General features: G+C 38.5%; 1 protein-coding gene across 9 annotated transcripts in view; it reads right to left on the reverse strand.

Moving 5' to 3' along the window:
• dnajc6 (DnaJ (Hsp40) homolog, subfamily C, member 6) overlaps nucleotides 1–27,937 on the reverse strand; it is a 135,729-nt gene that overhangs the window by 55,385 nt on the left and 52,407 nt on the right. For 6 of the 9 annotated variants that reach the window (XM_039734946.1, XM_039734945.1, XM_039734944.1 and 3 more), the window contains 6 exons: nucleotides 17,400–17,550; nucleotides 15,254–15,303; nucleotides 9,911–10,059; nucleotides 8,000–8,122; nucleotides 7,463–7,602; nucleotides 676–870 (listed from right to left, as the gene is read on the reverse strand). In XM_039734946.1, the coding sequence (XP_039590880.1) occupies nucleotides 676–870; nucleotides 7,463–7,602; nucleotides 8,000–8,122; nucleotides 9,911–10,059; nucleotides 15,254–15,303; nucleotides 17,400–17,550 (808 nt within the window). The remainder of the gene's footprint in view (nucleotides 1–675; nucleotides 871–7,462; nucleotides 7,603–7,999; nucleotides 8,123–9,910; nucleotides 10,060–15,253; nucleotides 15,304–17,399; nucleotides 17,551–27,937) is intronic. The other 3 variants (XM_039734947.1, XM_039734941.1, XM_039734943.1) reach the window with 2 other exon arrangements.

Genomic DNA, 27,937 nt, shown 5'->3' on the forward strand with positions numbered 1-27,937 from the left:
TAAGAAGACATTGTATGTTACAGTGGGATGCAAAAGTTTGGGCAACCTTGTTAATAGTCATTATTTTCCTGTATAAATTGTTGGTTGTTACGATAAAAAATGTCAGTTAAATATATCATATAAGAGACACATACAGTGATATTTGAGGAGTGAAATGAAGTTTATTGGATTTACAGAAAGTGTGCAATAATTGTTCAAATCCAATAAACTTCATTTCACTTCTCAAATATCACTGTGTGTGTCTCCTATATGATATATTTACCTGACATTTTTTATCGTAACAACCAACAATTTATACAGGAAAATAATGACTATTAACAAGGTTGCCCAAACTTTTGCATCCCACTGTATATAACACTTTTCAAGACACTCAAAACCGCTTTACAATAATGTCATTCACAAAACTGGAGTGCTTAGAAGCATTTTAGAGCTAACAAAAGCAAAAGAACACAACTCCTGACTTCACTAAATCTTGTTTACCAGCTCTTCAGCTCATCACTTTGTTTTAAATGTAACCATTTCATTAAATGCTTCATTTTGGTTTCACCGATATAGTCTGATCATTTTGTATGTTTCAAAGTACTCGGCCTTTCAGAAAAAATAAAATTTTTTTCTAAGCTGACCCAGTAGTCACTGAGACAAAAAGAATTTATGAAAATCACACATTTTACATACCTCATTCTCTCATATTCTTGGGCTGTTGAGAATATTTTTGTTTCTCCAATAAGGATATCACAGAAGGGCCGGCAACCATTCCTCTGTTTATTGAAGCAAGGAACTGGTGACATGGTGAGTGATTTTAAAACAAGATTTTTGCGATGAGGCAATATGGGCTTTTCTGAAACCATGCTACATACATAGCCAATGTATCTGGAAAAGGAAACACAGCATGGAAACCATGTTAGAGTGAAAGACATACCTGTAAAATCAGATGAGGACAAGTCTCACAAAATCACACAGAATCTAGAAAGTAATCATATTGCACATTCCTTTATCTCTAACTATAGGCTGTGGCAAGATAGTCAGAAATCAGAATTTTTGGACCTTAAGTGTGTGTACTGTACCCTTAGAATCCTAACTGCGACATTCTAATATGTGACCAGCATTCATAGTTCAAACAATGTTAAAACATAGTATCAATTTGAAAATGGACTGTTTATTTGGTATTATAAGCATTTTTTGTTTTTATATGGTAAGGATTTTGTTTTTTGTAATTTATATTTTGTTTTGATTTGATCTGAAATTGTTTCTTGTTATAAATATGGTAGCACCCATTTCACTCTGATCCTTCAGTAGATACATTTAACGAATCGTGCAAAAAACGCAGCAATAGTTACTTTCAATTCCAGTAGGCCCTAGTGTGCTTTGCATACTGATTTGTTGTAACTACCTTCAGAAAAAGGCAGGGACATTTCTCTTTAATTAAGGATCAGGAGATAAAAAATAGACCAGCAAATGAACTAAGTTCATAACCAAAATTCAGCCCTGTCTTTTGTCAAAGCCTAATACAGAAACCAAATAGCAAAGTGAAAAAGTACATGAAAAGTGTCTGAAAACCAGGTGGAAAAATGAAAGGTAAACCACAACACACCTAAAGTTATCCAGCTACAACAACCAGGAAGTGTATGGCGCTGCCCTTTATACCCTCGACCCCAATGACACCCTTACAGTGCAACTATGACCGTCACACACAGCAACCGCTACAACAAAACTGCACAAGATTCCAGCATCGAAGGTCAAAAAAAAAAAAAGAACATGAACGGCTTCAGAAAGAAGCTTTCCAAAAAAAATCAAACATCAAAAATGCATTCTTTGGGTTTAAAAACAACAGGGCAAGATGTATAATTTAATTCAAACACTTGAAGAAAGCCCATGAAAAAAAAATTTAACAATAATACTAATTACAACTTTGTATTTACAGTTTTGACCTCCGCCAGTTGCCCTTTATTTTGTTTTTTTTTTGCATATTAGGTTCATTGGCAATTCTAAATTGACCCAATATGGGTAAGTCTACCCTAAGTTGGACTGACAGCCCAGCCAGACATGCTGCTTGCATTATGCCTAGTTTTACTATGATATGTATGATATGCTCCCCTAATACCTGAATTAGCTTAGTAGGTTAACAAAATAGATGGATGTATGAATGCAATAGCGTATGCTGTAAATTACATACAGTGGTGTGAAAAACTATTTGCCCCCTTCCTGATTTCTTATTCTTTTGCATGTTTGTCACACAAAATGTTTCTGATCATCAAACACATTTAACCATTAGTCAAATATAACACAAGTAAACACAAAATGCAGTTTTTAAATGATGGTTTTTATTATTTAGGGAGAAAAAATCCAAACCTACATGGCCCTGTGTGAAAAGTAATTGCCCCTAATTAAAAATAACCTAACTGTGGTGTATCACACCTGAGTTCAATTTCCGTAGCCACCCCCAGGCCTGATTACTGCCACACCTGTTTCAATCAAGAAATCACTAAAATAGGAGCTGCCTGACACAGAGAAGTAGACCAAAAGCACCTCAAAAGCTAGACATCATGCCAAGATCCAAAGAAATTCAGGAACAAATGAGAACAGAAGTCATTGAGATCTATCAGTCTGGTAAAGGTTATAAAGCCATTTCTAAAGCTTTGGGACTCCAGCGAACCACAGTGAGAGCCATTATCCACATTATCCCAGGAGTGGCCGGCCGACCAAAATTACCCCAAGAGCGCAGAGACGACTCATCCGAGAGGTCACAAAAGACCCCAGGACAACGTCTAAAGAACTGCAGGCCTCACTTGCCTCAATTAAGGTCAGTGTTCACGACTCCACCATAAGAAAGAGACTGGGCAAAAACGGCCTGCATGGCAGATTTTCAAGACGCAAACCACTGTTAAGCAAAAAGAACATTAGGGCTCGTCTCAATTTTGCTAAGAAACATCTCAATGATTGCCAAGACTTTTGGGAAAATACCTTGTGGACTGATGAGACAAAAGTTGAACTTTTTGGAAGGCAAATGTCCCGTTACATCTGGCGTAAAAGGAACACAGCATTTCAGAAAAAGAACATCATACCAACAGTAAAATATGGTGGTGGTAGTGTGATGGTCTGGGGTTGTTTTGCTGCTTCAGGACCTGGAAGGCTTGCTGTGATAGATGGAACCATGAATTCTACTGTCTACCAAAAAATCCTGAAGGAGAATGTCCGGCCATCTGTTCGTAACTCAAGCTGAAGCGATCTTGGGTGCTGCAACAGGACAATGACCCAAAACACACCAGCAAATCCACCTCTGAATGGCTGAAGAAAAACAAAATGAAGACTTTGGAGTGGCCTAGTCAAAGTCCTGACCTGAATCCAATTGAGATGCTATGACCTGCATGACCTTAAAAAGGCGGTTCATGCTAGAAAACCCTCAAATAAAGCTGAATTACAACAATTCTGAAAAGATGAGTGGGCCAAAATTCCTCCAGAGCGCTGTAAAAGACTCACTGCAAGTTATCGAAAATGCTTGATTGCAGTTGTTGCTGCTAAGGGTGGCCCAACCAGTTATTAGGTTCAGGGGGCAATTACTTTTTCACACAGGGCCATGTAGGTTTGGATTTTTTTTTCTCCCTAAATAATAAAAACCATCATTTAAAAACTGCATTTTGTGTTTACTTGTGTTATATTTGACTAATGGTTAAATGTGTTTGATGATCAGAAACATTTAGTGTGACAAACATGCAAAAGAATAAGAAATCAGGAAGGGGGCAAATAGTTTTTCACACCACTGTATACTGTATACTATAAGGCGGTGGTCCTCATGTTCAGCTGTGGAGCACCTTAACTGACAGTGTTCATCCCAACCAGCTTCTGCTTTCACCTGGACTCCTGCCTTCATTAAGCAAGTTGTTATTTCCAGCTTCTGCATTTTTCGTGGCAGAATGTAGCAAGCCTTTATGTATTACATGGAGATAAATTATTTTTCTTTTTCTTATTTTTAATAACTAGCTGTCCCCCGAGTCTACACCTGCATAGCAGTGAAACAGGACTAACTTTAAAAATCAATAAAAAAATGTAAAAAATAATTAGTATTGAGAAGAATTTATATTGATAGCTTTCATATCCAATGGCCTCTTGATATACAATATTTTTGGTTTTGCTGTCAGGGGCGAGAATGTAAGTGTGATCTCTTTGCCGAAACTGTTAAAAGTTGGCAAGATATGTCTGGCCAAGCTGAAGGTAGGTATGCTCCACCGTCAAACGTTGGCACTGTATCTGATCATGTTCAGCTCTGACAGGAAAGTGTCCCCCGCGTGGGAAGAAGAGCATGTGGCCGTGATATCTCTGCCAATGAGCAGTTCCCCTCTAAAACACACGTAGCTATGATCTCTCTCTCAAAAACATCAAACATTACTCCTTAACAATATCTAGATGATAATGTCTGCTGAGCAAACAGACATCGCTAGCTAAGTGGAGGCAAGTTGCGCTCCAACACATGGCGAGAGGCAGAGCAACCTGAACGGAGGCTGGCGTGTGAGTGAGGAGGACCCACCCAGCTCCCTACTCCTGAGGGCCCTGCCTCCCCCTCCCTCGGCCCGCAGCCTGTCTCTCGAATTCACACGAATAAATCGGTGCCGCAACCGAACTATGCTATTTAGCGTGATAAGAGAAATCGCAAAATCAATAGAATGTTCAAGCAAATTATAGAAAAAAACCTGATCAAAATCCATTAAGTAGCTCTCTCGTGAAAAGCAGACAGCCATACACAGACAGACAGACAGATTATATATATTGTGACGGACAGCCGGGTCCCATGCCTGGTCGGGACGCCCCTGCTGCATATGTTCCGGGGGAGCCATCATGGACAGCTCAATACCTCCACCGGGATGCTAGGTGGCAGCCTCCCTGGCCAATGTTCATTTCCTACTCTCTCACGTGGCTTCATGGGACATGGAGTCCTCTACAGCCTGGTTGGGAGAGGGGGTGGCCGCTAGGGGCGCTGCCACGACTCAAGAGCCTGGCTGGACGAATCTTCAGCCCCACCCGGAGGTGCAATTAGGACCAGGTGGTCAAGCACATGGAACACTTCCGGGTGGGGTATAAAACGAGCCAGCCTCCACCACTGAGGGGCCAGAATCAGGAGAAAGAGGACGAGGTTGCCTGGGAGGAGTGGTGGTGCCAGAAAGGGTTGTTTAAAGTCTGTGTTTTGTGCTTGTGGGACTGTGTTGGGCCTGTGGGACACAGGGAAGATGTGCCCCACGGCTGAAGAGAAAAATAAAAGCCTGTTTGTTTTACACGTGCCTCTGCGTAAGTCTGTGCCGGGTCGGGCGCTATATAGTGCCTTTTACAATATATATATATATATTATAAAAAGAAATCCTGGAATGCATAAGCAAGGCGATGATACGTGATTTTCTCAGAGGTTCTCGAAAGACATTTAAAAGACCCAAGAGACAAAAGAGACTTGCCACGGAGCATCTTGCGGGGACCATAAACATGAGACTTGGTGCCAAGAGACTGTCCCAGGGCCGTCTCGCGTGGACGTGGAACATGGGATTCTTGCAAAACATGCTCTACTTACAACAGATATCATATAAGAGCACATTCATCAAAAAACATTTTGTGCTCTCAACACATATAAAGCGTATAAGGACAATACGGAGAATAGACACCCAAAGGCGCTGGAGAGAAAAAATGGCAGGTGAGAGATTATGAAACCAGTAAAATTCAAAAGTATTGCAGCGTCCCAGCCAGGTTGCGGCCTTTTTGGTTTTAAGTGACTGTTCGGTCCGATTGAGGGAGGGCGGAGTGCAGCACGGAAGACTGATAGCGGGGTATTGATTGATGCGGTAAGGGGGGGTGAGACGCAGGGGATGAGGGATTGGAGAAGGTGCTAGAAAGTTGTGTTTGGGGTTACGAAGTCAGTGATTGTTCAAGTAAAACTTTTGTGACACTTTATTATGTCAGTCGCTACAGTATCAAAGAAAAGATCGCATTAAAGCAAAACAAAAGGTGATTAATCATCAGAACCAGGTGTAACTGAAAAAAGAGCAGGACAAATCGAGGTCAGAAATAAAAGGCAAAGAGTAGAGTCTTTTCGCATTCACATCATTCTTATGCACAAAAAGTGGATTTACACAATAATAGACCATACACTATGAGAATCTGTGGTCCTGCAACAGTTAAAGAAATGACAAGTTGAATTTCAAAGAATACACAATTCGGTCAGCTGTATATTTATGATCACAGAGAAGCAATGAAAATTTTAACAGGAAAAAAGAAAGGTAATGTATATATTCCGTGAATAACATTACACACCAAAGGAGATCGTGATCTGCCATTCATATTAAAATGTTTACAGTTTACTGTGAGAATAGCTTTTGCTATGACAATCAATAAATCACAGGGACAAACATTAGAAAAAGTTGGATTATTTCTTAGAGAAACAGAAACAATATTCACTCACAGGCAGTTATACGTTGCATTGTCACAATGTGTCTCCAAAAAATATTGCTTTAAATGAAGCTTTAAAGTAAAAGTGCAAAAAAAAATGTAAATTATATATCCGATTAACCAAACACAGGGGTTGGTGAGCAAAGCAAGCGGGCAAAGCCCTACTGTATATATATATATATATATATATATATATATATATATATATATATATATATATATATATATATATATATATATATACTGTATATATATATAGATATATATAGATGTTACACTTTTAATGTTCTGGTTATTTAAGCCTTATTTAAGCAAACAAATCAAAATGACACTAAAGTGACTGCTCCATTTAGCATTCAGTGTCATTTCCACCTATGTCTGCAAGACTTGCCACCGTCAGTATTTGGAAACAATCGGCCTTAATAAAAGGATAAGTGTCTTGTCTGTGTGTCTCTCCAGTTGCTATGTCTTTGTGATTCCAAAAGATGGCGCTTCACAAGCAGTTTCAGTAATGAAATGAATTGCATTTGTCATTCCAACAGCAGGCACATCACAAACATTAACATTGCTTTTACAGATCTCATGCTAAATGGCTTATAACTGAGACATATGCATTGCATGATGCACTGAAAACTTTAACGTTGAGGTCTACATTGATTACTTAGATTATGATCTGTTTTATACAGGTAGTACACCTAGTAAAGCATATACCTACACAGAGGAAGGTGAATTAAAAAGAAAATGGTAAAAGAAAGTTAACTTTCAAAGCTATAGCAAAAAAATACACACTTCTGAATTTCTTTTAAATGTAAATATAATACAAGCACATTTTTCTGAATACAGATAAAATTAAACAATTAGATCAACTGGAAGTAAAGTTGACCAATTGATTTGTGAAACTGGAAACCTGCAGCCACAGGGGTACCCCACAACTGACCTTGCTAACCCCTGTATAGGATAAGAGAAATCTCCTTGCCAATTAAATTGTTAGTTCTCAGGAGACAATGCTTGAAAATGTGCTCATCAAAAAAGTCAATACCTTGTATGAGATGACCACAAAGCAGTTCCAGGTCGCTTAGAATTGAGAAGCTGTATGGCAGGAATTGGGTTGTTGAACAGATGACAGAAGCAGAACATTGCACAGACCAAAACACCTGAAGGAGCCCGGCCATCCTTAGACAACGGTATGCAAAATAATAAGAAACATTGAAAAATATGATATACAGCATCAAGTAACACTTTAGTTTCTACATGGCTCACACAATTAAATTAAGGACTTGAAATCTGAACTAATACTTTTTGTATAAAACTTTTTGTTTTTTTGCTCACAAGTTGTTCCATCAGCTTTTACTGTATAACAATATAACTTAATATGGCAAAGCTGACTTTTTACTATTTTAAGATGGTCATTTAATAAAAGTACATCTAAATATACTTCTTTGACTTTTTTTTTCAGAATATGCTTTTACTCAAATCAACTTACAGATGTGTAGGTAAATACTGTAAATATACAAACACAACAAAAATACACTCAAAACTAATGTTAAAAATAACAAAATCTAGGAACTCTCCTTACCATGCAGTGAATGACACACACATTCTTGGGGTTCTGTTGCAACCAGTTGTGCATATTTTTACAAACGGCAAATAGATTGTGCAAACTTGGGGCTTGTCTGGAGGGCCAACTGCACTCGGAAACCTGTAAATAAACAAAAAAAAATGTTTTCTGTGTAAAATATAGAAATTTGTATTTTTAAGAAATTAAAACTACATTATTTCAGCTAAGATAGAAAATTAGTTCTGTAACTTTGTTCCATTAGAATACAAAGGTTTCAACAGCCCCTCCTTCTCTACAATTCACTATGGTAGTGGCATCACCACAATCAGAGCTGGTCAGTCTATTACGCTACAAAGGTGGCATCATCTGAGGGGTGCCATTTATGAAAGTTAAGGGGTGTATGCTTCATACACTGAGGGGGAACCCAGAAAGGTAGTATAAGTATTTCAACTATAAAAAAAATGTGCATAAAAGAGCACCATTGTTTGTTCTGAAGGCACTCCGAACACCAATGCGTGATACACAGGTTGTCAATGTCTAATAATACCAACTACCCAAACTATGATGGTGGGTGGCAAAACCCACTGGGCGCTGCTTATGAAAGTAAAAGTGTGCGCATATTCCATACACTAAGGGGCACATGCTCGCTCGTTAAGTACCGAGGTATATACACAAAGGGTGCTATTTGTGCTATTGAAGGGGTGTGTGCTCCAGACCCCTCCACATTTCGTCAAAGTCAAATAATACTAACTACCTGCATGGACGATGCCTAATGCTCTAAATACACTTCAACAAGCACCGACCACAGTACTATATATCTTACTAGCTTATAAATCCATCCCTAAATATTTTCGCTTTATTCTTTAGTATGTCTTGCCCTATACCCTTCTTAACAATTGTACATATATAAATATATACATGGGGTAAGTAACATATTAAAAAATACCATGTTTAGGTAGAGTATTTATTTAAGGAAATTTGGGTTGCTACCTCCCTTTTTTATCTCAGGGGTGTGAGTAACTGTTGTGTGTAAGTCCATTATGTAACTTAGAATTGGAGAGTCACCAAATTTCAAATTCAAATTTCTTGTATGCATACATACTTGGCCAATAAATCTGATTCTGATTGTTTTTCATGTGACTGCTACCAATGAAGCCCTTGACATCTTGGCAATTATTGACACAGTTACAAAGAATTATTGTCCACAAAACCATTTTCATTGTCATATCATTATCTGACCCAGGTTCGCAGGGGGTGCTAGAACCTATCCCAGCAACCATAGGGCACAAGGCAGAAACAAATCCTGGACAGGGCACCAGTCTATCATAGGCTGAACATACACAAAGACACAAACACGCATACACCAAACAAGCACACACTAGGGTCAATTTAGTGTCACCAATTTGCCATATCTTTGGACAGTTGAAGGAAACCAGAACATTCAGAAGAAACTTACACACAGGGAGAACATGTACACGTCACACAGGAACCCTGGTCTCGTTACTGAGAGGCAGCTATGCTACTACTGCACCACTGTGCTCTTTAATTTTCATTGTTGCAACCATTTTTCTATCCACTCATCTACTAAACCTGCTTAATCCAACTTGGTGCTACACAGCAGGAGCCTAATCTTACAGCTTTGGGACAAAGTAACCAACCCAGGAAGGGGAGCCAGTCCACTTTAGGACACATTGACACACACACTTACACTCACACATTACTGGTCAACTTACTGTCACCAGTACACCTTACATACTGTACACATCTTTGATGTGTCTTAGGAAAACTGGAGCACCTAACCTCAGTCTCACTGTTCTTCCACCTTACTGCCATCATTCTGATTAGCTAAAAGACCTCACAATTTTAATTTTTGGTTGAAGTCAGAATGTACAATTTCTACTATTTTGAGGAAAAAAAGAAACTACTTACCCGATTGTGAAACTTGGCACTACGGTACAGTTTCTGTGAAAGATTGAAGACTGTGTAATGGTCCATATGTCTGGAGTCCAGGAAAGATCTAACATCTTCTATATGATTTCTATAACCAATTTCTACTCCTTCAGCTGGATACGACATCACTGTATGTGAAATCAAGAGAGCTGTTATCTGACAACACAATGCAATCAGCTCCTCTGTGAGACCATTAAATCACACCAAATGTCTGGCTCATCTCCTTGACTTCTTAACATCATTAGAACATTTGTGACAAGAATAGATCATTCAGCACAACAAACTTGTCCATTCTGTTCACCCAAACTCAAGTCAAGGTTTGAAGGTTTTTAAAGTCCCACTGTCTATGACACTGTTTATTCTATGTGGATGAAGAAAAACTCTCTAATTGTTTATGCAAAAAATGCCATTAACAAGTTTCCAACTGTGCCCCCTTGAATCGTCTTGTGAATCGTCTTCAAGACTCTTCATCTTCTATATCAAAATATCCAGTATTCCTGTCTAACTGCTTATACTATATAATCCTGTTTTTTAGACACTTACAAACTTCTGAAAACACAAATTCACAAGTCTCAGTAAGCACTCATTTAGCTTTGTTGCACACCAAAATACCATTCATCCTTCAACTACTAGCTAATAAATAATTCCCTAAAGTTTTCACTCTATTCCATACTATATTTTAGTTCCCCTTCCCTTTTGTTACAAACCCTTCTTCACAATTTCATATTGTAAATATATATTAATTCTCTTCCTTGTTTTTATAGCACTTAATATTAAGGATTAGTATTACTGTATACAGATCACCTTGTGTATTTTACATTGTACTTTGAAAGAATACTCCACCCAAAGACGGCACTTTTTGAAATGTTACTCACCAAATGTAGTTTATGGTGATGATTGAGAAAAAAATTTGAATCTCAAATTTTCAAGCAAAATGGAGATACAGTACTAAAAGTTTCTGATAGAATGGGCCTATATGGTGCTGGAGTGCATGAAAAAAATCTCACGCTACTCGTGTTGCATAATACGCATGTCAAGTCATCTTGTCATGTGCCTATACGTTGGGAGGTGGAAGGCTTCAGTGGCGTAAGACCCTGATCTCTGGCACCCACCCCAATCTTCCAGTCCCAGATATTCACAAACAATAACATCAAGCCCCTGATCTTCTTGCTCATTGTGTACCATTCGTATTCCCGTTATACAAAGAATCAGTGCTTTTCTAAGTTCTTACCTATTTATATAATTTTAATGAATTGCTGTGTTTTAACTAATATTAAAAGATAGATGAGGAACTTATTTCAGTTCCTTTTCTCCTTTCATAGGGTAATACTGATACTTATTTTATGCTAGTATTGGTTATTTTGTATTAATAATGCTAATATTTGAGTACTACTCTATTGGGTACACATACAAAAAATGCTATGTTTAAGGAAACTGAACAACAATTAGTCATAGACCCTCCACCATTAACACACACCTATCAATGTCATTTTCACATCACTTGAATTGCAATGTGCTGTGCATGAAGGCCATTGAGCCACCATAGGCTGATTTGCGCTCCTTTTTTAACTCCATTGTAAAGTGCTGTTAAAAAGCATGTATTTAATGTAACATATGGAATTGCATTCTATTATCGCTATTACTTTTGAATATGACCCACTGTTACAAAACTATTTCATAAACAAAAATGTAATAACTGACTCTTGGATGAACTAAATTAAAATGTGAAAAGCTAAACCTTTTATATCAGTTAACTGAGTCGTCAAATACACATGAATGTTACACTGTCCCGCCACTGGCAAACTTGTTTACATTGTCTGATCCCAGATCTCTGGAACTTAAAAAGATGACCTGAGAATAGACCACTCAGCGGAGAAGACCTCCTTATGCTCTATTCTTCTAGAATTTTCCAAAAAACATTAAATTGAGATGCAAAAGCCCTCAGGTGTTATTTTTAATTCCACTAGTAATTAGGTAAATATAAAACAACTAGCTCTGTAAGCCCATGATGTGAAACGTCCAGGCTTCTAGAAACCATGGATTCTGGCACTTCAATCAATCAATCACATCGGTTTGCATTAGCAGCTATGAAAGGTTCTCTCTCCTCGGACGTTTTGTTTTGCCGATGTGCTCGCCTTGCTTGTGTATTAGCGGCTAAGCCAGTTTCTGTTTTCTCAGCGGTTTCACTTTGGTGACAGAGTCGCTTTCTTTGATCTTCATGCTGTAGCCTCGCACTTCCGGGCCAGACAGACAGACAGACACACTTCAACACGTAGACGTTTATATATGATTCTTCTACTGTATGGTTAATTGGCCACCTGTTATTGAAACATATGTATTTTAATTGAACATTGTGTTTTATTATTATTACATAATAAGTTTATGTAATAATGTCTAATTCTAAAGTGATCTCGGAGTACCTCAAGAAGAAAGATACTTGGATCTAAAAGGATATAATATCAAAATATTTTATTCCAACAATCTTCCATATAAATAAAAATGTAAATGTTCGTTTGTTCAAAATCTTAAATCTCCGAAAGTTCTTCACCGTTTGCTTTGAAATTTTGACACAACGTTGCATTCGAATACGCTCGTGTTTTAATATACCTACTATTATATAGATGTCACACCTGTGACTGGTAAAAACATGCTTTTTTGAAAAACAGCGCCATCTGTTGGACGTAAAAGCAACACTGTAACTCCGTTAAATCGATCAAATACATTTGTAAGTACGTGAATAAAGTTTTTGGGGAAGATACATAAGCAGCAATGAAGCTGTATAGCGGATTCTTTCATTTCCCATACATGAACGAAGTCCAGCTGTTGTTCACTTAGCAGTACATCTAGAATATGGACAACGCGTTTATTTCACGGCTGCAAATGTGCAACAAATAGCCCTGAATCCACCGGCTACAACGTTAACTGCTTTCTTCACGTTATGTCAAAATGACGTGTTTGTGAAAACATTGCTGTATTTGGAGGTTCCTACGTATTACACATGGAATGCGAGTAGAAAATCATTTGAACGATGCTAACAAGGAGAGCGAGTCAACGGACAACCTGGCATATTCAAATAAACTACGATAGGCAGACTGTACACCGTGCATCCCAATCAAGATGAATGCTTCTTTCTTCGCATGCTGTTGGTAAATGTGCCCGGTCCAACGTCTTTCCAGCAACTGAGAATTGTCAACGGCGTTACACATACCACTTTCCGCAGTGCATGTCAAGCTCTAAATTTATTGAAGAACGACCGACACTGGGATGTATGCATTAATGACGCGTACAACACGTCACATCCAAACTGCTCATTCCGCTTTGAGATTGCCTTTGAACATGCAATTCATTGAAACTCCCACGCACAATATTTCCAAAGCTTCCGGAATGGGAAAAGTATTGCAGAAATGCAAACTTATTGTTTGGGATGAATGCACAATGGCGCACAAAAAAATCGCTCGAGGCTCTTGATCGGTCATTTCAAGATTTGTGTGGAAACATCAAACCATTTGGGAACGCATTAATATTGCTTGCAGGAGATTTCAGGCAAACATTACCTGTAATTCTTCAATCTACACCAGCGGACAAAATAAATGCTTGCCTGAAATACTCTACTTTATCGCAACATGTACAGATGTTAAAATTAACTACAAATATGCGTGTCCAGCTACAAAACGATCGATCAGCTGAGATATTCTCACATCAATTGCTGGAAATTGGGAACAAACTTAACAATATTATTCAGTCTAACATTCAAAGCGAGGCAGTCACATACAAGTCCGTCGACACTGTTGTGGAAAAAGATGAAGCGCTTAATTATCCAACAGAATTTTTGAATTCACTCGATCTGCCAGGGGTGCCACCGCACGTTCTGCAATTGAAAATCGGCGTCACAATTATCATATTTCCGAAATATCAACCACCCAAAGCTTTGCAACGGCACGCGGCTTGGAGTAAAAAAATTAATGAGCAGCGTCATAGAAGCAACACTCTTGACGGGACCTTTCAAAGGTGAAGATGTCCTCATTCCTCGCATTCTCATGATTCCAACGGATATACCATTTCAATTTAAGAGATTTCAATTCCCAATTCGATTTGCATTTGCAATCACCATTAACCTTTACAATTGTGCGGTTTAGATCTAGACACGGAATGCTTCTCACATGGACAATTATATGTTGCATGTTCTAGAGTCAGCAAACCAGACAATCTCTATATCTACGCTGACAATTGAACAACAAAAAATATTGTATACCCACAAGCATTGTGAAATTAAACATATTAGAAACGTGCGCTTTCTCTTTTCTTTCTTTTCCATTTAACCAGACTGAGCCACAGCAATGCGTGGCCGGGAACAGCTAGTGCTTAAATAAACCTCCTTCCTCTCCCAGGAAATAGAACACTTCATGTTACTGCATTGTTCACCAAAGCTCCAAGGTTTGACTGGGGTTTATAAGAGTATAATTTTAGCTCTGTATGCCACCACAATGGTTGTGAAATTGAGCAATCATTTTGTGATTTAAGTGTAGACTTTCAGCTTTAATTGAAGGAGTTTATTAAAAATATTGCATGAGCTATTTAGAAACGACAGTCATTATTATACATCGTCCCTTTATTTTCAGGAGCTCTAAAAAAAACTAAAGCAAGATCAGGATTTTAAATTGAGAAAGGCCTTTCCCAGAATCTGAAGCCTGCCAAGATATCCACTCCTGCATGTAAGACTTGATGTGGTCATTTATAATCTTGTGAGGACTAAATAATACACTCAGATTCAACCACATCATCTAAAAGCCACAATTCAATTTGCAAATTTTTAAGCAAACTATAAAATAAAGTACATAATGAATTTGTCGGCAAACAAAATAAATTCATATTCAATGTTCAGTCTTCCTCAGGGGATGGAATACTAATATAACAATTATTCAATTAAGGAAAAGAAAACAAATAGATAAACACATAATTTAATTAGATAATTCAATCTTAATTTCATGTAGTATTTCCTAAAGCAAAATTAATTTTGCAGACAGTAGCTGCAGTAATTATTAGCTGATTCTTTTTGATGAATTAATATAAAGGTACACAATCTTTAGGTTATTCAGTCAGTCAGTCAGCCAGTCATTTTCCAACCCGCTATATCCTAACACAGGGTCACGGGGGTCTGCTGGAGGCAATCCCAGCCAGCACTGGGTGCAAGGCAGGAAGAAAACCCGGACAGGGCACCAGCCCACCGCAGGGCACACACACACTCCGTTATTCACTGAACTAAAAATAAATAAACAAAGGTACATTCTTACTGGTGAAAACAGTTTACAAACAAAATCATACCTATTATCCTAGAGGTGATATATGAAATATCCAGCTCTCCTTTTGTATAACTGAAATAGAGAAAAAGCCAAATATGGTTTCAGAATGCTGTCAGAAACCAGAAATATATATAGCATTACATTCATGTTGCACATTATGAAAATAGCAAGTTCAAAAAATGAAAATCTAAATCTACAGTATCTAGAATAAACTAGCTGTTTAGTGTTCTAGCCCAGGTCCTACTCAAAACTTGTCTTTAACTTATTGTGCAATTACTAAGATCCTTACTGAAGAACTACTATCAAAATGTAACAAAACATATCCCTGCACCGTCCAAACATACTGTGAAGACATATTTAAACCTATAATACATAAATTATATATATATATATATATATATATATATATATATATATATATATATATACACACACACACACAGACATATATATATACAGTATATTGTCGAGGATGCCAGGGGCCACGACCCGGCCGGGACGCCTTGGAGGACCGGAAGTGGGCGTGTCCCCATCTGGGATCACGTGGGGGCCGCCTTCCTGGTTGCTTTGGGGGCCACGGGTTCAGGGCATGGAAGCCCCACCCTGTAGGGGCCCGTGGTCACCGCCAGGAGGCCCCCCAATGCCTTGGGGACCCTGGACCTCAGCACTTCCGCCACACCAGGAAGTGCTGGGGGGAAGAGAAGCAGGGACACCCAGAAAGTTTCTGGGAGAACAACCGGCACTTCCGCCACGCTGGGGCGTGTCAGTGGGAGATTGCCGGGGAACACCTGGAGCTCATCCTGGTGCAGATAAAAGGGGCCGCCTCCCTTCATTCAGGGCGAGAGTCGGGAGCGGAGAGGACTGAGCTGGAGAAGGCAAGGAGGCGGCCTGAAGAAAGGAAGGCATTGTGTGGCCAGGACTTTGGGGACTTTGGGGGTTTGTGGTGCATTTATTATTGTACATATTGTAAATAAACGTGTTTGTGGGTGACATGAACGTGTCTGCCTGTCTGTGTCCGGGTCAACTTCCATAATATATATATATATACTGTATATACAGTATATATATATATATACACACACACACACACACACACACAACTAACCATGCTCCCTGTCAAAAACTGGTAACAGAGTAATTTAAAAATACTAGCTATCTCTTACTCTACATGTACCTTCAGCACCTTTCCTCTATATCCATGTGTGTCTGAACGTCTCTTCAATGGCACTGTATCTCTCAAGCATGTTCCAGTTAAGCCTGCTTTTTACACTTTGTCATTATATTCAAGGCACCTTGATCACCTCCCGTCTGCTTTTATACTTCCTGTCTGTGAAGGTGACTCTCAGTGTGCCTCCTATGCTGTTTCTCCTCCTTGGGTGTCTCACCTTTGAACCTCCTCTTTTGATCACATCACCAAAGCCAAACTGACCAATCATATTGGTCTAAGTAATAAACCACACACAGACCTTAGTGTTTTATTGTATAGAGTGTCATTGGAAAACCCTGGTAGTTAGAATGTAGAGTTAAGGGCCAAGCAGAAACATACAGAGTAAGCTGTCAAAGTTAATCAAATATTTTTTGTTAGGGGATGGGACATATAGTAGGAAATGAACAATTATCAGTTTTAGAAATAGTTAATTTTGGTTGCAGTGATATGGATAGTGATGAAGAAAGAAAGAAAGAAAGAAAGAAAGAAAGAAAGAAAGAAAGAAAGAAAGAAAGAAAGAAAGAAAGAAATGATGATGGCCGATGGCTAAAGAGATGGATGGAAAGTACAGCCATAGACATAGACAGAAATTTACTAAAAGCCCCTTTCAGTAGTAAAATAGAAAATGAAAGAGAAGAAAGAGATATAGTGAGTTAGGAAAAAAGAGAAAGATGTATGTCTGCTTCTACAAAACAAAGCAAGCCTTCATTGCCAAGTAATTTCTAATTTTTGTCTTCTGTGAGAAGATCAACTCTCAGCTGGGATGTGAAATGAAAAAGCCTTCATTTTTAATATATCAGTTACGCCTCACATCAAACTTTACCGTATTCACTCCTTAATAATTTTGGGCTACCTATTTAAAATTTATGAATAGATTTTATTCATGATGTAATAAAACGAAACATTAAAAATGGTGAATGGTATCATTCAGGCACAAGAGGAGACAGCAGTTCATCCTTACCTTGCTACAGACTGCATCACTTTAGAAGATGTATCTTTCAGGGTATCTTTCAGGTTGTCCTTCAGGTTGCTGAAGAGTCTTCCAGCCCCTCCTTTCACCATATCCAGCAGCCCTCCCCCATAATTGGCCTCCATATCTGGAGATGAAGCACCTTCAAATGATCAGATTAGGGTTCTTACATTTACACAAACATGCAACAGGACAACGACATGGTCACATACACAGATACACAGATATACACAGCAAGTAAACAGATGAGTCTCAATGTCATAAGCCAAAATGTTCCAAATGATGTTTCAGAAATACTCCTAGTGCTCCAACAAGAATGGTATTTAAAACTGAAAAGTCTGAAATAGCGTAAACCACGTTAATTCTGGGTGTTCATAGTAAATCTAATGATTTACATCATAAGCTATAAGTACAAAATAAAAAAGAAGAGTTTAGTATAGGAAATATTAAAATGTGTGCTGCAGTTTAAATGTTTAAATTCTAAATATTTTAAATTGTAATAGAAATTTGTCATTTGTCACCCTCTTATAGAGGTCCATAGAGGACTATATCTCTAGTAAAGGACCAAAATCAAGAATAACTTCCTATTCACAATCCCTGACCTTGAAAAAATCTAAAACGATACCCCACGTGCTTGTGTTTCAAAACTGCCATTTTTAACCTTCTGCAAATGGCTCTTAGAAGGGTAGGACCACTGGTAAAGAATGCAAATATTAAAAATAGTATATTACTGATCCCTGTTTTTTCAAATTTTTGTGTAAAGCTGTAAAGATGATCCTCCATATCCCATTAGAGGGTGAACCCCTGGGATTGGCTTGCACAACCTGAAGTCCTTCTGATCATTTTTGCTGAAGACACCTGTTATTTTACTCTTTATCATAAGGATGCAATTTCCCACACTACATATGGGTTGAGGGGATTTTTTTGGACCTAGAGTGCCTTACATGGAGGGGTAGCCCAAAAAAGCTTAACATCTTGCATAACTAGACATCAAGACAAGTCGAGCGGTACATCACATGGTGTGTGGGTGGGTGTGTGTGTGTGTGGGGGGGAGGGGGTTCTCATACTAGTGAGTCAGGAGGGCTTGGCAAAATTAAACTGAAGTGATTTCAAAGCAATCAGAAGTAATTCTTATGAACATAATATATAATAAAATCATCTTTCTTTGCTCAGACATGTTGCTGTTCTTTATTCATGCACATGCAATAAAAGTGAAAATTAAATAATATGCACTTTACTGTCCAAATATATCCTAGACCAAATTTGTTGCCACACTAAAAAAAACAAAAAGAAATATTTGACTTTGTTGAGCCTTCTTCATTTGTTTGAAAATACAGTGAAATATCACAATCAAAATATTGAATTCCAAAGGAGACCTATGGGAATTAGGCGCCCAAGCTGATACTGATTAATATCGGAGGATGCTGCATAGCACACGAGGTGCACAAGGCAAGAAAGAAGATTTCTAAGAAGTATAGGGTTGCTTGATCACTAACAGACAGATTTGCGCTGGCAAGAGAAGCTTGCACTTGTGAGGAGCAATTGTAGCTACACAACAGATTGACACTGCAAGGTGTGAAGAAACCTCAAGACTTGGACAATAAAAAACTCAAAGTGTCTGATGCTTCCAAATGTTCCAGTACAATCTTTCTTGGACCAGAAATTCTCAGAATAAAGGATCACCACTTGGGCCTTTGAAATTACAGAGTAAGAGAAAGATATGTAGTCAGTCAGTCTGTTTGCCTCCTCCAGTATAGAGACACTGGTGAAGTTGCTGAGGGGACACTCAAAAATCACCGCCCAGTTTGCAAAAGGATCAACATAAAAGATAATGAGGGGGGTCTGAAACAAAAAACTTTGACAATAGATCTGGATTACTAGGTAGAGCATAAAATCTGACTGAGTACAACATTCAGCCATGGGCCTCGAAGAAAAGAGCTAAAAAGAAAGAACAAGAAGAATCTATAGACCCTTATGAAGAGGTTCAGGAACTAGTTAGAACACTGCAGATGGAGCACTCACAAAGGAAAGAGGGAACAGAGCAGGACTCCAAAGAGAATAGAAACCATTTTTGACTCTTTATGTGTGACCTGCCACAGTCGGGTTAAAAACTCAGAAATCATTGATTGACTACAGCCCATGACGCCATTGCTGCCTATATAGGGCCAATCTACATACCAGTGAACCAAACCGGCACTGCCTCTGTGAAATACAAACTATAAAAGATGACCATCAAAAGAGGCAAAAACAATATTTAGCACCACAGCAGTTTCCTCCATATCTACTTATCTGGTGGGTGTGCTAATAGCAGTATGCTATGTTTGAAGTTATCATTGTACAAGTAAAAACTCCTTTTGAATTCTTGCTAATAATGGAACAATCCACCTCATTCTAGTTCCTGCTGCTAGTAAAAAAAAGCGACATAAGAATAAATTCTTAAAATTTGTAAGAACTCTTTAGGTAGTATATGTGTAATATATCTAAAATTTTTGTTTAGATACAATGGAAATTTAAGCTATTTCAGAGGTGAGTTTATCCCGGATTCCTTATCTTCTACTTGTTAATGAGGTCCTCTGCTAGTACAGCATAGCCAGGCTATTCCCCATTTAAAATGAACAATCTCAGAAACAAATTAGAACATAAGAATACTCTAAAAGAGAACAGGCCATTCAGCCCAACAAAGCTAGCCAGTCCTATCCACTTATTTCCTCCAAGAAAACATCAAGTCAAGTTTTGAAAGTCCCTAACGTCTTACTGTCTACCACACTATGTGGTCACTTATTCCAAGTGTCTATCGTTCTTTGTGTAAAGAAAAACGTCCTAATGTTTGTGCGAAATTTATCCTTAACAAGTTTCCAACTGTGTCCCTGTGTTCTTGATGAACTCATTTTAAAATACAAGTCTCAATCCACTGGACTAATTCCCTTCATCATTTTAAACACTTCACTCAGGTCACCTCTTAATCTTATTTTGCTTAAACTGTAAAGGCTCAGCTCTGTTAATCTTTCCTGAGTAATTCAATCCCTGTAGCCCCTGAATCAGCCTAGTCGCTCTTCTCTGGACCTTTTCTAGCGCTGCTATGTCCTTTTTGTAGCCTGGAGACCAAAACGGCACACAGGACTCCAGCTGAGGCCTCACCAGTGCATTATAAAGGCTGAGCAGAACCTCCTGTGACTTGCACTTCACACATCGTGCTATATATCCTGACACTAGCAAAATACCCGCCTTGCACAAGTACTGCCTTAAAATTTTTATTAAGAAGAAAATTAAACCGTTTTAAACTGAGGGAAAATATACCAATAATTATTTGTTAAGGATCTCTTTGTATACCACATTGTGAGTTCGGCCCTCTGGTTGTAATATGACCAAGCTGTTCGCTGCGCTTACTCTTGAGCATGCAACGTATAGTTGGCCATGAGAACAGTAATCTTGTTTCAAATCTCACAGCTTGGATTGCTGCTGTCATAATTGGTTTGAGTTTCATGGTTTGTTTCAATTACGACAGTATTTGCAGGACTTGTTGTGTTGAAGTGACATTCGGCATCTGTCAAGCGTTGTAAACATACAACCAGTTTCATCGATAACTTCACATCCAGCTTTTGAGAGTTTAAACATTCATAAACATCAAAGTGTCCACTACTGAAATCGTCACCTGTGAATCTAAGATGTTTAAGAGGCATTGGCGGTTGTCGAAAGGTGTAAAATATTTGGCCATTTCGGTACACTTGAAAGCGACAACCGAACAATTCACCGGCAGCCATCAACTCACATGCAGAACCATAGGTGAAGGGCGTAAGCATTTCACTCTTCTAGTGCTCCTGTGTAGTATAATTATCTCCTGTACCGTCATCAGTCCACACCTTGAACCTGTCCCAGTCATTCAATACATAAGACACAATGTTCCTCCGGATATCAAGAGTGAGCCTGATATGGCCTTGCAATATGTAACACAGAGAATGGAAAAGGCAGGTGCCATCTCTGGGCATGGAAACCACTCAGTAAGTGACAGTTCTTTGATCGATGGTGATCACCTCGATAGACATGTTAATGGGGGATGCGGTTGGAATGATAAAGGAAATGGGTACCTGAACAATGTAAAGTAAGTCTAAAATACCTAAACAATAACTATAATCGTAAAAAACGAACAATAAAACAGCAGAGAAGTCATAGATTAAATAAAAAGGCTGTAGTTATCAGCAGGGAGATGTGAATCCCGTGGCGAAGCAAGGAAGGGAATGTAGAGACCAGAGCGACAGACAGCCTTATATAGGCAGGCAGCCAACAACGTGGGAGGCATTGGGATGGGGGACCCAATGCCGCCTCACACGGTGACCGAGCTGCAGGCTATGGACGTATATATGTACGTAAGTAGGATTCAGTTAGCGTTGGGAACCCGCGTACCAAATTTCTTGAAGATGGGCCCATAAGTAACAAAGACCATTGAAAAGTTCAATATGGCGGCCGACAGTGGCATCATACCACCGAAATAAGTACGTACATTGGTTTTGGTTAGCGCGGGGAAGCCACCTACCAAATTTTGTGAAGACGGGGTCAGCCTTCTACCTACATGGGACGTTGGAAAATTAGTGACGTTGGAAAGTTCAATATGGTGGCCGACAGTGGCGTCATACCATCGAAATAAGTATGTAAATCGGTTTCGGTTAGCGCAGGGAAGCCGCCTACCAAATTTCGTGAAGATGGGGCCATAAATAAGAAAGTTCAACATGGCGGACGTTGTCGACCATTTTATCGACCGTTATGACCGTTACATGTAGAATTTCAAAATGAAACCTGCTTAACTTTTGCAAGTAAGCTGTAAAGAATGAGCCTGCCAAATTCCAGCCTTATACCTACACGGGGAGTTGGAGAGTTAGTGATGAGTGAGTCAGTGAGTGAGTGAGTGAGTAAGTGAGTGAGTGAGTGAGTCAGTCAGTCAGTCAGTCAGTCAGTCAGTCAGTCAGTGAGGGCTTTGCCTTTTATTAGTATAGATTCTGTTAGCCTTCTTAATGGCTTCTGAACACTGTCAGGAAGTCGATAGCTTAGAGTCCACTATGACTCCTAAATCCTTCTCATAAGGTAGACTCTCGATTTTCCGACCACCCATTGTGTATTCAAACCTAACATTTTTACTTCCTATGTGTAATACTTTACATTTACTGACATTAAATTTCATCTGCCACAAATCTGCCCAAGCCTGTATGCTATCCAAGTCCTTCTGTAATGATATAACGGATTCCAAATTATCTGCTAATCCACCTATCTTGGTATCATCTGCAAACTTAACCAGCTTGTTACTTATATTCCTATCTAAATCATTTATAAATATTAAAAATAGCAGCCCCTAGCACTGCCCCTGTGGTCACCACTCTTAACATCGGCCAGTTCTGATGAGGTTCCTCGCACCATCACCCTCTGCTTCCTGTGTCTGAGCCAATTCTGCACCCGTCTAAAAACATCACCCTGAACTCCCACTTCTTTTAACTTGATGCCCAACCTCTCATGTGGCACCTTATCAAATGCTTTCTGAAAGTCCAGATAAATAATATCATAAGCTCCACTTTGATCGTATCCTTTTGTTGCCTCCTCATAGAATTCCAACATGTTAGTAAAACATGACCTCCCTCTTCTGAACCCATGCTGACTGTTCAGAATAACTCCTGTCCTTGCCATGTGTTGCTCAATCTTATCCTTAATAATTCCTTCCATTAATTTTCCTGTGATGCATGTTAAGCTTACTGGCCTATAGTTGCTTGGATCTGCCCTGTCACCCTTTTTATATAATGGGATGATATTTGCCATTTTCCAGTCCTTGGAATCTCTCCAGTGCACAGTGACTTCCTAAAAACATGTGTCAAGGGTTTATATATGTACTCACTAGCCTCCTTAAGAACACGAGGATAAATATGATCTGGTGCTGGTGAATTGTTTGATTTCATCTTATTTAATCTGAGCAGCACTTCTCCCTCTACAATTTCCAAATCCCTCAGTACCTCCTTAGTAGTCCTGTTACTGCTCTGAGGTTATCCACTTGCTCACTTGTAAACACCTCAGAAAATGTAAGTTTAGGGCATCTGCTATTTCATTGTCTGTATCTTTTAATTCCCCTTTACTATTCCTGATGAACTTGACCTCCTCCTTAACTGTTCTTTTACTACTAAAATACTGAAAGAATCTCTTGGGGTCTTCTTTCGCCTTATCTGCTATATTCCTCTCCAACTGTCTTTTAGCCTCCCTGATGTCTTTCTTAATGGTTGCCTTCATGTTCTCATATGCTTCACGATTCACTTTGCAGTCATTAGTCTTATATGCCTTATACAGCACTTTTTTCCTTTGCAACTTCTTTTTAAATCTTTATTAATCCACCATGGAGTTTTTTTTAGTTTCCTATTAATTCCAAATTTAGGTATGTATCTGTCCTGCATTACATGTAAAACATTTTTAAACCTGTTCCACTGCTTCTCGACTGTCTCCACATTTAAAAGCTTATCCCAGTCTATCCTACTTAGACTTTGTCACATCTGCTCAAAATTAGCCCTACCAAAGTTCAACTTAACAATTTTAGTCTTTGCATCTGCACTCTTACAAAATACTGAGAATTGTATTACATTATGGTCACTTGACCCTAGTGGTTCAGTCACCTCTACACCCTCAATTCTATCCTGATTATTACAGAATACTAAATCCAGACAGGCTTCACCCCGTGTTGGTGCTTTAACATGCTGTGTTAAAAAACAGTCGCTGATTACTTCTAAAAACTCTTGTGCTCCTCCATCTGCAAGGTTATCCCAGTTAATATTTGGTTAATTAAAGTCCCACATGACTATAATATCCCCCTGTAAACTTGCCTTTTTGATATTATTTAAAAAGATGTGTTGAAATTACTGTCTGAATTGGGTGGTCTATAACACACTCCTAACATAAGACCAGTTTCCCTAATATTTTCCAGGCAAAGCCACAAGTCTTAACTATGTCAACATAATATTTATAATCCCCTTCAAGAAATATATCTAAGGGGCATATTTTGTTTGGTACGTTTCCAGCTAATCAAAACAGCATTTCATCTTCCCAGAAAAAATGTTTGTTTCTACCTTCTACCCCAAGCAATTTGCTTTGGCTCAAATTAACACTGACTAATTAGAATATTTGTGAAGTTTCAAGGATGGAAGCACAATACAACTCATGATGTTTGAGGCTTTCTTGTTGAATTTTACATCCTGTCAAAGTGCCTTATAGTTCTTTGTCACCAGTTATGGTGTTATACTTGACAGTAGCCTGAAATTTGAGTCACACTTCTTAGCTTCAGCGTTTCAAACTGCTTATCATGCCTACATCACTTCACAAAGTGTAAAAAGCCTACATCAGGTTTCAAATGTGGCTGAGACAGCATCATGACTTGGACCAAATGCAGTGATGACTTGATACAACAGTCATCTGATGTATAAAGTCACTATACTAGACTAGACTAGACAAGACTGGCTTTCTGTAACATACAGAATCATATAAAAAAACTGTGCTGCAAAGATGCATTAAGTCAAATGTCTGAGGTTCAGGAGCCAATCAGAACAGAATCAACAGCAACAACACCTTTTATTTCTATAGCACATTCTATTTTTATATATTGAATGAAGCTCAAAATGCTTTACAAAATGACAAAGGAATAGTTACATGCAACAAAAAACAAATTTAGATAAGAATAATAAGGCATACATAGTAGGCAAAATAAATAATGCATACTTACTAAAGATAGATATATAATTATATATATACAAATATAGAGAACTTAAAAATAGAATTGTTTTCTTTTTCAAATCTCTAAATGACAGTCCAGTAATATGGACTGATGGTCAGGGTGGACAGAAAAAATTTTTAAAAAGCTGGAGAGAAAAACAAAATCTGTAGGTGTCCCAGGCCAAAAGAGAACATTCTGCCTAACATAAATGGAAGGGAATGACAGTTTTCAAGTGCTAGAAATGTATTTAAAAATCTGTTCTCAGTATAACTGTTTGATCCAAGAGCAAAGCAGTGAGGTAAAATAAAATCTGTCTTAAAATGCTTCGTGAAGGGGGGCTTTTACAAAGCAAAGGACATGAGGTAATCATTCAAAATTCTGAACAGGCTAATTGTGAAAGTGATGTACAAAAACACATCCGTCATACCCAGCAAAATTGCATGCTGTATCTGGAGTAACACAATGTCAAAATTAGTGTGTGTTATGCATGCACATCTGTGGACCACCTTCCTGGCTCTGACGAGGTATGCAGTACCATCCCCAGTAGAAGAGAGGGTGATGACCAGTCTCCTTCCTCCTCAACAGCCAAAGGGATGACTGACCCTGTCCCTCTGAGAAGCCCCGCCCCTTCCAGTCCCCAGAATATGAAGCTGGCTCACTCCGGGAAGGTGGTGTCAGATACCAAACTGACCAATCCAGAGGACAGACCTACTAACTGCTGCCAGTAATCACACAATTTTTGCTTGTGTGGTTATTGGCTGTCTTTTTGGTTTGCTATTAAATGGGGTTACCACGGTGATAGTCTTGGGTTCTCCGAGTTGTCTGCCTGCCCAGCCACTTCTTATATGCAATGTTAAGTAAACAACTGCTCTTTTTTACATTAAATTTGATATTTTGCCCATAAATAACACAATTTTATAATACATCTGAATTATATTTGAATGGTGACAATCGATCTGACAGCCCAAGTACCATGCTGCAAAGTATTAAGTTGGGTCCCATAAAACTAATTGCACTGCAGTGGGAGTGTATGCTTCTTACTAGGAGCATCAGTTGCACAAAACAAAATTCTTTATGTAACTTACATTTATCTTAATACATTAGCAAATTATTATGCCATTAGCAGTGCATTAGCAAAAATTCATACTTTGTTTATCTCTTCTAAGAGTCAATCATCAGTAGCTAACTGTTTCATCCCTTAACAAAAAAAAAAAGAAACTACTGTTCGAACTTAAGTATGTGTAAGTACCCAACATCACCAACCCTGTGTGATAAAAAGACTATACAGCACATCATGGTGTGTTCTTGGGTGTGATGGAGCCAACTTGGACAAGGGGTGTCCTTTCTGCATGTAGCATTACATATTTTGCACTGTTCACAACTATAATTCACAAATAAGAAAACAGTAAGCTGTATATTATTATCAAGGACTGTGTTTCTGATGTGGGTGTGAGTACCACAAGGAACAGTCCTGCCTCCTTTTCCCTTCACTCTGTATACCTGCAGCTATTAATAAAACACCAGATTATGTCACAGGTGTATTGATAAGAGGAATGAGGCAGAGGAGAGGAGTCGACTGAAGAACTTTGAGAGTTGTCTGCAAACTAAGGAACTGTTTATTTACTTTTACTGCACCAAACAACCTTTGTGTCCGGTCACAATTCAGGGAGTGCATGTGGAGGTGGTGTACTCCTGCAAGTACTTGGGGTCCACTTCAATGACAGGCTGGTATTACAACACAGTGAAACTATGTAATAACAGGCAGAGCAAACTCTTTTTAATCAGGAAACTGTGTTCCTTTAATGTGGGTACTGACATCCTTTATATCTTCTATAACTCTGTGATGACCAGTGTGATTTTCTACACTGTGGTATGCTGGGCTGGTAACATCATTTCAAGAGAGGCCCACTGAATCAACAAGCTAATTTAAAGGGTAGGCTCAGTTATGGGACACACTCAGAAACCCCTGAGGGTCGTAGCAAAGGAGGTAAATCAAACAAAACTGCGTGCCAAAATGAACAATGTGGCACATCCTTAATGTGAGATACCAACACTGAGGACTTTCAGCCAACAAATTAGTCAGCAAAAGTGTGTCAAGAAACACCACAGCGGTCCTTAATACCAATGGCAATACGCCTGTAAAGCTCCTCACTGTGACTGTGACTGCCAAGACAGAGACTTTCTTTCTTTTCAGTTTTTTTTCCTTTTTAGTCACTCTGGAGTATGTGTGTGTATGTGTGGGTGCATCTATCTATCCATCTATCTAAAGGCAAGATATAACAAAATAAGAAAACATTATTTTAGCTACCTGTTACTTGATGAACTAGTTTATCAGATATCATTTTCTTCTTTTGAAACAATTAAGACTGCAATGCATATATATATATATCCATCTATTGTCCAACCCGCTGAATCCGGACACAGGGTCACGGGGGTCTGCTGGAGCCAATCCCAGCCAACACAGGGCACAAGGCAGGAATTAATCCTGGGCAGGGTGCCAACCCACCACAGATATATATATATATATATATATATATATATATATATATATATATATATATATATATATATATATATATATATATATATATATATATATATATATATATATATATATATATATATATATATATTCTTCTATCTATTTATTTATATTTTATTTATTTGTTTGCTTATTTATGTAAAGAGCTTCTGTAAAAAGCCAAATTTCCCCCCGGGGAACAAATTAATTTCTATCTACCTACCTACCTACCTATCTATCTTTGTCCATTTTATTGTTTGACAAGCTTATACACTGTGC

Source organism: Polypterus senegalus, chromosome 14 (assembly GCF_016835505.1).
Source record: "Polypterus senegalus isolate Bchr_013 chromosome 14, ASM1683550v1, whole genome shotgun sequence".
NCBI lineage: Eukaryota > Metazoa > Chordata > Cladistia > Polypteriformes > Polypteridae > Polypterus > Polypterus senegalus.